This window comes from Peromyscus maniculatus, chromosome 4 (assembly GCF_049852395.1).
Source record: "Peromyscus maniculatus bairdii isolate BWxNUB_F1_BW_parent chromosome 4, HU_Pman_BW_mat_3.1, whole genome shotgun sequence".
NCBI classification, from domain to species: domain Eukaryota; kingdom Metazoa; phylum Chordata; class Mammalia; order Rodentia; family Cricetidae; genus Peromyscus; species Peromyscus maniculatus.
Genome location: NC_134855.1, coordinates 98,976,840 through 98,990,434, shown reverse-complemented (window position 1 = coordinate 98,990,434; position 13,595 = coordinate 98,976,840). Strand labels below are relative to the sequence as shown.

Below are 13,595 nucleotides of genomic sequence, written 5' to 3'. Positions count from 1 at the left end.
AATCTTTATAGAGTTCAGAAGATTTGTAGCATCAAATAAAGTTTCCTCACCTGATAAGAACAAGTGAGTCTACTGTGGGTGTCTAGGCAAGAGTGCTTTCCACAATCATTTCAAGACTGAAAAGAGTATCAGTTATTACCTTCAGCTGACCCAGTAAGTCTGACTCCTCTACCATTAGCTTCCAGAGGTGCTGTGACAAGATTAAACAAACAAACATGAGTTCATTACAATGAACCCAAGTTCAGCTAACCCTAGGAATGAACAGATAGTTAAACAGAAACAAAACAAAAACCTACACAAGATAAAAATGTCCTGAAATTGATGATAACAGCTGCACATACAACTGTGAAATTAAAAACCACTGGATTGAGTACCATTTTTAAATGCCTACAATGTTGTTTGTGTGAATTTTGTCTCAATCAACTTTTTTTTTGTTTGTTTGTTTTTGTTTTTCGAGACAGGGTTTCTCTGTGTAGCTTTGCGCCTTTTCCTGGAACTCACTTGGTAGTCCAGGCTGGCCTTGAACTCACAGAGATCCGCCTGGCTCTGCCTCTCGATTGCTGGGATTAAAGGCGTGCGCCACCACCGCCCGGCTTCAATCAACTTTTTAACAAGTGTGAATGTAGTCAGTGTGGCGGTGCATGCCTTACATCCCAGCACTTGGGAGGCAGAGGTAGGAGATCTCTGTGGGTTCAAGGCCAGTCTGGTCTACAGAGTGAGGAGTTACAGATGGGCAGAGTCTCTACATAATGAGACCCTATCTCAAAAAAGCATGAGTATAACTTACTAAATTAAATTTAAGTAAAATTACCTCGAGAGATAAAGAAAAAGCATTGGCTAGAATTCTCCATTTGTTCATGTTTTTTTGTTTTGTTTTTTTCAAGATAGGGTTTCTCTGTGTAGCCCTGGATGTCCTGGCATTTGCTCTGTAGATCAGGCTGGCTTCGAACTCATAGATCCTCCTGCCTCTACCTCCTGAGTGCTGGGATTAAATGTGTGCACCACCACCACCCTCCTGGCTTGTTTATGATTTATGGTACATGCCTATCATTCCAGCACTGGGAGACTGCAGCAGGAAGATGACCATCAAGTTCCAGGCCAACCTTGCTTATGCAGCAAAAACTTTTTTTTTTAAAAAAGGACTGGAGAGATGGCTTATCAGTTAGAATACTGCTGCTCTTCTAGTGGACATAGGTTTGATTCCCAACACCCACAAGGTGGCTCACAACCATCTGTAACTCCAGTTCCAGGGAATCTGGCACCCTCATCTGGCCTCCAAGGACACCAGGCAGGCATGTGACTCACAGATATATATGCAGGCATAACACCCATACATGTAAAAAAAAAATCATACAACTTATACATGCATTGAAATACTACATGAGATGCTGGATAGATGGCTCAGTGATTAAGAACACGGACTGCTCTTCCAGAGGACCCAGCACCCACAAGGCAGCTCACAACTGTCTGTAATTCCAGTTCCAGGGGATCCGGCACCCATAGGAAAACACCAGTGCACATAAAAATGAATAAATTTTAGAAACCTGAAATACTACATGATTTTCCATTTACATATAACTGGTTTTTATGTAAAGTTAGTACGTCTTAATATTTAAATAAGATGGAAGAAAAAGAGAAAGACAAGTAAAAATGACCTAAATAATTTAAAAATTAAGGGAAATAAGAAACAAAAGCTGGTTCTAATTAGTTTATTAATCTTAATAAGAGTCTAAACACACTAAACAATAATGAGAAAAGCTAGGGCTAGTGCGATGGTTCAGTGAAGAAAGCTTGCTAAGCAAGCAGAAGGACCTGAGTTCAGATCTCTCACAAGTACTTGATATATGGGTACAGTGGTATATATATATGGGTATAGTGGTATATATATATATATATATATATATATATATATATATATATATATATACACATGGGTACAGTGGTATATATATATATATATATACACACACACACACACACACACATATATATATATATGTACAGTACATATATATATATATATATATATATGGGTATAGTGGCTCAGGCCTATAGCCCAATGCCGGGAGATAGCTACAGAAGTAGATCCTGAGGATCCTGGGGACTCACTGGCAGCCAGTCTAGCCCAAATGGAGAACTCTTGGTTCTGTGAAAGATGCAAGGTGGAGAATGAAACAGAGGATAACAGAAGCTGACCTTTGGGCAATTGTGCACGTGTATACATCACAAACACACAAAATGATTTTTAAAAGACAAAACTTAAGTAAACAAAATATAATTTCAGACAAGTATTTAAAAATTAAATCTACCTGAAATAGTTAAGTTCTGCAGAATATCAAAATTGTTACACATTGCTGCCGTGAGGACTAGCCTTCAGCAGCTCAGGGGTTGGGGGGATCCACTGAGTTGGCAAACTAATCACTCAACTTGACTTTTCTATCTCAGGGAATAAAACTTAATTTTCTGGGGCCAGCAAAAAGGGGGAATGAACACACACACACACACACACACACATACACACACACACACACACACACACACACACACACACACACACACACACACCTCTAACATGTCAGGATCTCAGCTAGGGTGCTGACCTAGACTTCTGCTTGTCAGAGAAACTGAAGAGGAGATGCAGAACAGGCAAGCCACTAGACAGACAGACAGACACATGAGGACTTTTTTGAGAGCTCCAGCAGCAATGCTTGGAAAACGTCAATCACTATTATTGTAAATACCAGTAACACTGCCCGGTGAGGGGTGAGGGGCTAGAAACTCCAAGAGTTCATACAACTCACAGATGATGAGGAATGCGGTGACCGTGAAGGCAGCAATCAGAACTCCGTTCAACAGCAGCAGCAGCAGGTCTCAGGACATCTAGTCCCCAAGACTTTGCCTCCCAAGGCTCACTCAGGCATGGCTTTGCCAACTGCCAGCCATGTTCCATGAGTTACAATGCTGCCTGTTGGTCCCCTTGTATGGGCCCCCACAGTTACAAGAAGAAATTTTATGGTAATTTAATTTTAAACATACTGGTCAAGTTTTTCTTCCGGAAGAAAGCTTAGCTTAGATCACTTTTTAGATAGGAAATAACCTAATATAAACTTTTAACAACAACAACAACAAAGGAACAAGACAGACAGATTACTTAGCTAATGAATGCCGATACAAAAACTGGATCCGAAGTAAGAACACTCCACTAACACAGGAGGCAGCTGGTAAAACTGAACATCCCTTACGATAAAAAACTCCATCAACTAGGAAGAGAATTCTTTAACAAACTTCTGTTCTCGAAGACTACAGTAAATGTCATAGTAATGCAGGAACTATCTGCATAATCTCTAGGAGTCAAGAAATCAGAGACATCCATTATCACCTCTACTGTGTGACATAATTTATACCAAACCCAGCTGACTAATGCATCATTAAAGAACCTAGCTGAAAAGTGTACTGGAGGAGGGGGGAGGTTTCAACATTGGAGGAAATGTTGTAAAACACTTACTATTTTCAGATGATGTCATCTTTAATACATCTTTAAAAAAATTATAGGATGCTGGGTGGCAGTGGTGCAGGCCTTTAATCCCAGCACTTGGGAGTCAGAGGCAGGTTGCTCTCTGTGTGTGCAGCCTGGTCTACAGAGTGAGTTCAAGGCCAGCCAGTGCTACACAGGAAACCTTGTTTCAAAAAACCCAAACAAAACTAACAAACAAACAAAACCCCACACTATTAGCACCCCAAATGTTGTGGAATATTTGTTCAACTATGCAAAGATGTTTACATTTGTTTAATTATGTAAAGATGTGTTGCCGTTTTACCTTGCCTGTCTAAGGCATCTGACTGGTCTACTAAAAAGCTGAATGGCCAATAGTGAGGGAGGAGGTATGGGCAGAACTTCCAGGCAGGGAGAGTTAAGTAGGAGAAGGAACTTAGGCTGGGGGAAGAAAGAAAAGAGACACCATGGAGACCCCAGGGGCTGGCCAGCCAGACACGGAAAAAGCAGGAAAGTAAGAGATACAGAATATAAGAAAGGTAAAAAACCCAAAGGCAAAATGTAGATGAACAGAAATAGCTTAAATTAAAAGAGCTAGTGGGACAAGCCTAAGCAAGGCCAAGCATTCATAATTAATAATAAGTCTCTGTGTTTCTATTTGGGAGCTAGTTGGTGGCCCAAAGAAAATTCCAACTACACCCAAAGTTAATGGGAATCTGTAAGATTAGCCATCAATAAATTAGTACTACTATTTCTCTATATAAACAACAAACTGAAGATATAATTTAAACCAAAACTCTCACATACACAAAATTTCTAAAAACCTTGTCAAAATAATTATATATATACACAGAAAAGTACATAAATCATAAGCTTTCATCTTAAAGTTTACAATGAACACACCAATATAAGTACCCTCAGCTCAAGAAGTACTAGTACCTGGAAGCCCTACTCATCCCTTCCCACTTGTCTCAAGGGCTGCACCACCATCCTGTCTCCTTGGCTTTCCTTCTAAGATTCCTGTGTACAAGTAAAATACATGGTTGATACTAAAACACAACATCACACACACACAAAGGTTTTCCTCCTAAGATTCTCCTGTACAAGTGAAATACATGGTCAATACTAAAACACAGCATCCACTCAGAGCTTTTCATCATCCAAATTCATGAATGTTAGAAAATATAACCAAGACTTCTCCTTTAGTTAATTAAATTAACTAATTAAACAAACCTGTGGAAGGGTGAATTCTACTTCTATTTTAAAAACAAAGGGAGTTCTTATTTTCTACATAAGGGTGTTTGCCTACATGTGTGTCTGTCTAGTGCCTGTGAGGATCAGAAGAGGGCACTGGATACCCTGGAACTGGAATTACAGACGGCTGTGAGCCACTATGTGCTCTTAACCACTGAGCCATCTCTGAAGCCCCATAGAAAGCTTGCTTGCTCTCTGTTTTCTACTTCTTGCACTTTAATCTTCCCCAAGCTGGTTTCTTCTGGAACAATAGACAGAAGACAGACCTCAGCCACAGTGCTGCGAATTCGATCCACCACCTGCTCAAAATCCACGAGGCTGAAGAGCGGCTGCTGCTTGAGCCGATGCAGCTCTGCAGCGAAAGTGTCCTCCTGGTTCTTCAAGATGGACCCTGTGGAGTGCAAGGCACTAGGGTCAGACAGGAGTCATCAGACAGGGTGGAGGGGCCACAGCTGCCCAGGCAAACCTATCCGAGCTGTTGGCTGCAGCAGTCCATCACTGTCACCAGCCACTCTAACCCAGCATGCTTTGGGCCAGCGTTGCAAATGAAGAGCCTCTGAGGATGTGGCCAACAGAACAAGGGGAGTCTTACCTTTCCTCGTTAGGTTCACATTTTGATTCTCAAACATCTGGACAGATTCTCCAACAAAGAGGATTTTTTCAGCAACCCTCACTGGAATGTAGGATGGTAAAATCTCCACTCGCAGGGAAAACTGCTTTAGAGACGGGGCCAGCATGTTCTCTTCCTCAATTAGGCGCTAGTCAAAGAAATAACCCGTCACATGAAGTATGATGACAGGTCTTAGCTCCCCCAACCCATGAGCTATGTTATTGGCAAGCAGGGTGTAAATCTGAAGTTGCTCAGTTCTTAAATCATTGGCTCTGGAAATGCACTCCATTTTCATGGACAGTAGTGGCAGGATGGGAATCACTGAGTTTTGATTTTTAATTTACTTGTGTGTACGCAATGCATGTCCAGTGTGGGCACACATGGGCCACAGCATACGTGTGGAGGTCAGAGGACAACTGCAGGGGTTGGCTCTCACCTTCCTCCTTGAGACCAAGGTCTCCGTGTTCTGCTGTATATGCCAAGCTAGCTGGCCTTCAGGCTTGCAGGGACTCTCCTGTTTCTGCCTCCCATCTCCCTGAAGGAGCACTGAGATTACAATGCTGACAGTACAGCATCTGTCTTTAACGTGGGTTCCGGGAGCTCGAACCCAGGTCCTCACATCTGCACAAGCACTTGCCCTATGGAGTCAATCCCTCGCCTAGCACTGAGTTTTTAACTATAAGGCTTTACTGCTGTGCCAGGTGGGCAAATGATCCGCTTCCTCGTTTGTACAATTCCAAGAGTTGATTGTTATTCTCTAGGTCTCTATATTTATGTCTGCTCTGTCAAGACATATCCCAGACTCTTCTTTCTTGTTCTACATTTTTCAGAGATAACATCTTACGTGGCTTCATTGGGCATCATAACAGACTGTTTTAACAGACTGTTAAATATAAATGCTGCAAATATAAATGCTGTGGAACTTCTACTAGACATTATGCTGAAAACCTCTCTCTTGCAGCTTCCTATAGGCCACAGATTAAAGACTTCTAAGTTGTTACTGATTATTCCATGCTTAGCTTCAGAGCAGGCTATACCTCTCTTCCAGGCTGAGCCCACTGGACATTTTTCACAGGCTCCTTAAACTCAACACATGCCATATTCGACCTTGGGCTGGGAATGTAGCCCAGAGGTAGAGCACTTGCCTGGCCGAAGATCTGATGCTCACAAAAACAAACACCAGCAACAGGCATTGTCTGTCCTCACTGCTCACCTCGTGCCTAACTGCTAAAGGCTGAAACTTTTCTCTTGACTCACAGCCAATCCTAAAGGGCTATGGATCCCATTTTCTAAACACCTCTCAGGCTTCTCTATCTGCCCCCAAATTCATGGATACCATGCTTGGAATTATTATTTTCCACCTAAAAATCCTTGAGACTCTATTAACTGGTCTATTTGCCTTTACTCTTAACTTTTGTTTTAGTTTTTGAAACAGCTCAGGCTGGTTTAGAACTCCCTATGTAGACCGGCTTCAAACTTGGGGTAATTCTCCTGTGCCTGATTCCTGGGTGCTGAGATTACTGGTTTCGTTCTGTCGGCCAGACTGGCCCTAAACTGACGGTGCTCCTTCTGCTTTAGCCTGTCCTGGAAGGAACTGAGACCACAGGTGTGCACACCGTTCTCAGCTTAGATCTTGGTTCCCATATAGCACCTAAACCGACATAAAGTCTTACTCCTTCCCTGGATTACCCAGCTGCTCTTACTTAGCTCTTTACACGCTCAGTTTAAACCTTCTGTTCACGAGGACCCTCAGGATTTTGCCGCTGATTCACTCAGCTCTGTCATCTACTGCCACCTCCCTTTCCCTCTTCCCCACACCAAACACTTCAGCTTTACCCGACCATTTCAGCTGAAATTCAAATGGTTCCTCCAATGAGCCTTGTCCTTAAGAGCCTTTACCATTGTACACAATCCCTGGACATGTTGTGACCTGTCTTATCAAATTGCAATTTAGAAAGACATCCCACTGAAAAGTCTTCTCTAGTTTTAAAACCCTACCTCAAGACCTTCTAAGAACAGCTGCGCTCTTTTGTGGACCATCTGGGAACTGTAATGTAACTGCTTCCTTTTCTCAATTTTCTGTCAAATTATACGCTTCTTAAGGATAAGAACTATATTTTGTCTATGTAGTTGGGCACCTATAAGACTGCCCTGCACATAACAGACATTCAATGAACATAATGAGCCAATGGATGAAGAAATGAATGTGGACAATACAAGACTCTGAGGAGTCTATTTGTAACTCCAAACTACATGAAAAGCTACAGGGAGCTCATATTTGCAGAGATAAAACTTATCACTAAATTTGTAAATGTACGTATTGTAGAAAGGAGAAATAAGGATTTCAAAATCACTTTCTATTTTGTAGTCTCTAATTTAGAGAAAGTCCAGTGTTTCCTGGAAGGCAGCCAGGTAGTTGTCTCAACAAGTGTCTGCCCTGGGCTTCCCTCCCCGCCCTCACCACCTGGGCTTCCCGGTGCAGCACCCTCACCAGGTCCTGCAGTTCTCTCAGCTGCTTTCCTGTCAGCCCTCCAATCCCCAGATCCTCTTCATCCTCTTCCGCCTGGGCACTGATATTACCAGAAGATGGACCCTGTTTGATAAAGAACTCTTCATGCTGGTCCAAGAGGAGTCCATGTAGCATCCAGGCTGAGAGCTGTTTATACATGACTCCATGGCATACAGCCAGGATTCTGAGGAGACAAGGAAGCAAAAGCCTTACCATTCTACTTAAGAGAATACCGAGACTCACCACTGCCAGAGATCATGCTTGAAATTCTGACAGGACACACAGAGCTTGAGATTTTAGTGAGTCATGGGAGAAACAAGGTAAAAATAACTGTGCTAATTTAATTGCTAACCAACAGACTGATTAAGTCCAACGTGTACTATATAATTGATTAAGCTCAGGAAATGTTCTTTTAGGACAAAAATTTTTGTTCTTTGTATAAGTTTCAAAACAGATGAGACTTATATAAGTGGATGTAATGGAGTCACATTTTGCTTAACACGGCCTTGAATTTATTTTCTTCTTCTTGAAACTGCCTAAGGAAAAAGATTCAATATGTGAATACCAAGTTGACAGTATATTATATCTCAGTAAAATGCAGAAATCAAAATAAAATGCAGGAAGGTAGTTGGAGAATGGACGTTGAGATGGTTTTGATTGGTGGCCAGTATAAAAACACAGTAACAGCCAAGTGATAAGTATTTTGAAAATCCCCGGTAGTGGGTAACTCTGCCAATGCAATAAGCCATTTCAAGCCAAATTAAAACTCCAGATTTGCCGGGTGGTGGTGGCACACGCCTTTAATCCCAGCACTCGGAAGGCAGAGCCAGGCGGATCTTTGTGAGTTCGAGGCCAGCCTGGTCTACAGAGTGAAATCCAGGACAGGCACCAAAACTACACAGAGAAATCCTGTCTCGAAAAACCAAAAACCAAACCAAACCAAACAAAAAAACAAAACAGGACTACAGCTTAAATCACATATTGACCCTCACACACCAATAGTGGAAAACTTCAATACCTCACTCTCACCAAAAGACAGGTCATCAAGACAAAAAATAAAAACACTGGAGCTAAGCAAATGGATGTTATAAACCAAATGGATTTAATATATATTTACATAACATTTCACACAAACACAATAATATACCTTCTTCTCAGCACCTCATGGAACCTTCTCCAAAACTGACCACATACTTGCACATAAAGCAAGTCTCAACAGATAAAAGAAAATTGAAATAAAACCCTGCAACCTATCTGACCACTACAGATTAAAACTGGATATCTGCTGGGCGGTGGTGGCTCACGGCTTTAATTCCAGCACTCGGGAGGCAGAGTCAGGCAGATTTCTATGAGTTTGAGGCCAGCCTGGACTACAGAGTGAGATCCAGGACGGGCTCCAAAACTACACAAAGAAAACCCTGTCTCAAACAACAACAGCAACAAAAAACCAAAAGACAAAAAACTGGATATCGCCGGGCGGTGGTGGCGCACGCCTTTAATCCCAGCACTCGGGAGGCAGAGCCAGGCGGATCTCTGTGAGTTCGAGGCCAGCCTGGGCTACCAAGTGAGCTCCAGGAAAGGCGCAAAGCTACGCAGAGAAACCCTGTCTCGAAAAACCAAAAAAAAAAAAAAAAAAAAAAAAAAAAAAGAAAAAAAACTGGATATCACCAACAACATAAAGAACAGAAAGTTTACAAACGCATAGAAACTGAACAACTTACTACTGCATGAAAAATGAGTCAAGAAAGAAATTACATATTTTCTAGAATTGAATGAAAATGAATGCACACATATCCAAACTTATGGTACACAAGGAGGCAAGTTCCTAACACTAAGTGCCTCCTCCTTTGATGAAGCACATGCGTAAGTGCTCTAGCCATCTTGGTAGGACCCAACTGCCACATACTAAGCCTTGTGATAGGAGCGTGCCACTTAATGCAAATTTGTCCCCAGACTCCCTAATCCTATATAGTCCTTATACTCCGGAATTAAGTTGAGCTGATTCACTGAAGTCTGTCTCCTGGAGGGCTGTCTCCAATCATGCTCACAGCTGTCTTGAACCCTGTTCCCTGCTTCTGTTCCCCCTATCCTTGTGGACCAATGCAGCCAACACTCCCAAGGAAGAAGAAGCAGAGCCACACTAGAGCAGTAAGACAACTGAAGGAGATTAATTAGAAAAAGAGAGGTCAAAGTATCTTTATTTGCAAATGATATGATAGTATAAGTGACCCTAAAAATTCCACTGGGAAACTCCTATAGCTGATAATACTTTCAGCAAAGTAGCTGGATACAAAATTAACTCACAAGAATCAGCCTTTCTATATACAAATGACAAACAGACTGAGAACAAAATCAAGGAAACAACACCTTTCACAATAGCCTTAAATAATATAAAATATCTTGGGGTAACTCTAAGCAAGTGAAAGATTTATATGATAAAAACTTTAAGACACTGAAGAAAGAAACTGAAGAAGATATCAGAAGATAGAAAGATTAAGTTAAGCTGATTCACTGAAGATCAGTGAATCAGCTTAACTTAATTCCAGAGTATAAGGACTATATAGGATTAGGGAGTCTGGGGACAAATTTACATGCTTACTGATTAGTAAGATTAATATAGTAAAACTGGCCATCTTACCAAAAGCAATCTACAGATTCTGTGCAATCCCTATCAAAATTCCAACACAGTTCTTTATGGACCTTGAAAGGACTCAATTTCATATGGAAAAACAAAACAAAACAAAACAAAACAAAAAACAAAACAAAAAAAAAACAGAATAGCTAAAACAATCCTGAATAATAAAAGAGGTATCACTATCCCCAGTTTCAAGTTGTACTACAGAGCTGTAGTGATAAAAACAGCCCAGCATTGGTACAAAGACCGACGTGCTGATCAATGGTATCAACTTGAAGACCTAGACATAAATCATAAATCATATTGTTGGACATTTGATTTTTTTTTTTTTTTTGGTTTTTTTCGAGACAGGGTTTCTCTGTGTAGCTTTGCGCCTCTCCTGGGACTCACTTGGTAGCCCAGGCTGGCCTCGAACTCACAGAGATCCACCTGGCTCTGCCTCCCGAGTGCTGGGATTAAAGGCGTGCGCCACCACCGCCCGGCGGACATTTGATTTTTGACAAAAAAAAAAAAGAAGAAGAAGCTAAAAATACAAACTGAAAAATAAAGCGTCTTCAACAAATGGTGCTGGTCAAACTGGATGGCTGCATGTAGAAGAATCTAAATAGACACATACTTATCATCCTGCACCAAACTCAAGTCCAAGTGCATCACAGACCTCAAAAGAAAACCAGATACACTGAATGTGATAGTGAAGTGTGGAATAGCCTTTAACTTATCAGCACAGGAAGACTTTCTGAACAGAACACTGTTAGCACAGGCACTAATATCAACAAGAAACTTAAAAGCCTCCACACAGCAAAGGACAGCATTATTTGGACAAAGCAGCAATCTACAGAATGCAAAAAGATTTTAACCAACTACACATCTGATTGAGGGCAAATATCCAAAATACATAAAGAACATCTCCCCAAAACAAAGAAAACAAAAACAACAACAATAACAAACCAACTAGGTATCAATACAAGAAGTAACCCAACTGTTTTAGTTACAATTGCTGTGATGAAACTCCATGACCAAAACAACTAGGGAGGAGAGGGTTTATTCAGTTTCTGCCTCCACATCACAGTTCATCATCAAAGGAGGAACACAAGCAGGGCAGGAACCTGGAGGCAACAACTGATGCAGAGGCCAATGGATGAATGCTGCTTACTAGCTTGCTCCTCATGGCTTGCTTAGCCTGCTTTCTTTCTTTTTGTTTGTTTTTTGAGACAAGGTTTCTCTGTGTAGCTTTGGAGCCTTTCCTGGATCTCGCTCTGTAGACCAGGCTGGCTTCAAACTCACAAAGATCCACCTGCCTCTGCCTCCAAAGTGCTGGGATTAAAGGCATGCACCAACCGCCCGGCTTAGCCTGCTTTCTTACAGAACCCTGGACCACCAGCCCAGGGATGGCACCACCTACAATGGCCTGGGCCATCCTCCATCAACCACTAATCAAAACAAATGCACCACAGGCTTGCCTACAGCAGATCAGTTTCTCAGTTGAGGCTCCCTCCTCTTTGATGGCTCTAGCTTGTGTCAAGTTGATATAAAACTAACCAGTACACCAATTAAAAAAAATGGGTACAGATCTAAACAGAGAATCCTCAAAAGCGGAAACTCAAATGACCAAGAAACACCTAAAGAAATGTTCAACATCCTTAGCCATCAGGTAAATGCAAATCAAAACTAGATCTTGTTAGGAAAGGATAGAATAGGATAGTTATGGATGGATGGGAAGGCCTGGCATGGGAGGACCAAGTAGAGAGGTAGAGAGATGAGGGGGACAAGGGAGGGCACATGGGCAGAGACAGCTAAAATAAGGGCCGTCTGAAGGGTAGTATAGAAACCTAATACAGTAGAAGTTTCCTCAAATATATACATATGTGAAGGCGATCTAAATGAAATTGCTACATATTGGGGGAGACATCTCGTCACCAAATGAAGCTTTCTGTACGGGGACTGGCTTACATTTAATTGAGTCGTTGGCCAAAAGGGTGCTATGGGAATCCTTAAACAACCTATAGTTGCCAAGACTATAGGTTGCTCACTACAAACTAACAGCAAAGCTCCATTGCTGAAGACACCTATACAACTCATTGAACATGGAGAAGTCAAGGTGGTGTCTACATAAAGAAGAAAGGAAAGGGAGTGTGAAAGGCCTCAGAGTCCGTCTACCACAATTTTGTCATGAGTGCTTGTCCTAGTTAGGGTTTCTATTGTTGTGAAGAGACACCATGACCATGACAACTCTTATAAAGAAAAACATTTAATGAGGTGGCTTACAGTTCAGAGGTTCAGTCCATTATCATCATGATGGGATATGGCAGCATGCACACAGACATGGTGCTGGAGAAATAGTTGAAAATCCTACATTTTGCAGGCAACAGGAAGTGAACTGAGACACTGGGCATGGCTTGAGCATATATAAGACCTCAAAGCCCACTTCCACAGTGACACACTTCCTCCAACAAGACTATACCTCCTAATAGTGCCACTCCCTTTGAGGGCTATTTTCTTGCAAACCACCACAATGTTATACTTTTTTTTTAACTATGAGGAAAATGAAATAAGAACATATGGGCAGCCTTTGCTCACTCTACTTTTCTTGAATGGATGACAATGGAACCCAGGGCCCTTGATAGACAAGTATTCTACTACTGAGTTACATATGCTGAACCCCTCTTTCTATATTTTTATATAGTGATAATCATAAGACATACAATTTTATATCACATTTCATCATTAGAAATTATTTTATATATTGTGGCATTTATAAATTTAATGGCTATACAGTCTTCTGACTGGCTATTTAGCTTAGAAATTTTAAATTCTCTTTATTCACTTGTGTGTATGTGTACGTGTGTGTTGGCATGCCTTTCCCTTGTACCTCTGTGGAGGTCAGAGCACAATTTACAGTTGTTCTCTTCCTCTACCATGAGTTCCAGGGAGAGATGTAGGTTGTCAGTCTTGCAGTCAACACTTTTATCAGCTGAGCTATCTCAACAGCCCTAGTTTTCCTTATACTCCTGACAATTTCTAATTTCCTGACAGACAACACAGTAGTGAGTATGCTGGTGAATAATTCTTTTCTTCTTTTATATAATTTTCCTGC

The 13,595-nt window shown here is 41.4% G+C and overlaps 1 protein-coding gene across 2 annotated transcripts in view; it reads right to left on the bottom strand.

The window, feature by feature from the left end:
- Tubgcp4 (tubulin gamma complex component 4) overlaps positions 1–13,595 on the bottom strand; it is a 38,130-nt gene that overhangs the window by 11,126 nt on the left and 13,409 nt on the right. For both annotated transcript variants that reach the window (XM_006994055.4, XM_006994056.4), the window contains exons 7-10: positions 7,849–8,050; positions 5,340–5,505; positions 5,014–5,138; positions 140–190 (exon numbers count right to left, since the gene is read on the bottom strand). In XM_006994055.4, the coding sequence (XP_006994117.2) occupies positions 140–190; positions 5,014–5,138; positions 5,340–5,505; positions 7,849–8,050 (544 nt within the window). The remainder of the gene's footprint in view (positions 1–139; positions 191–5,013; positions 5,139–5,339; positions 5,506–7,848; positions 8,051–13,595) is intronic.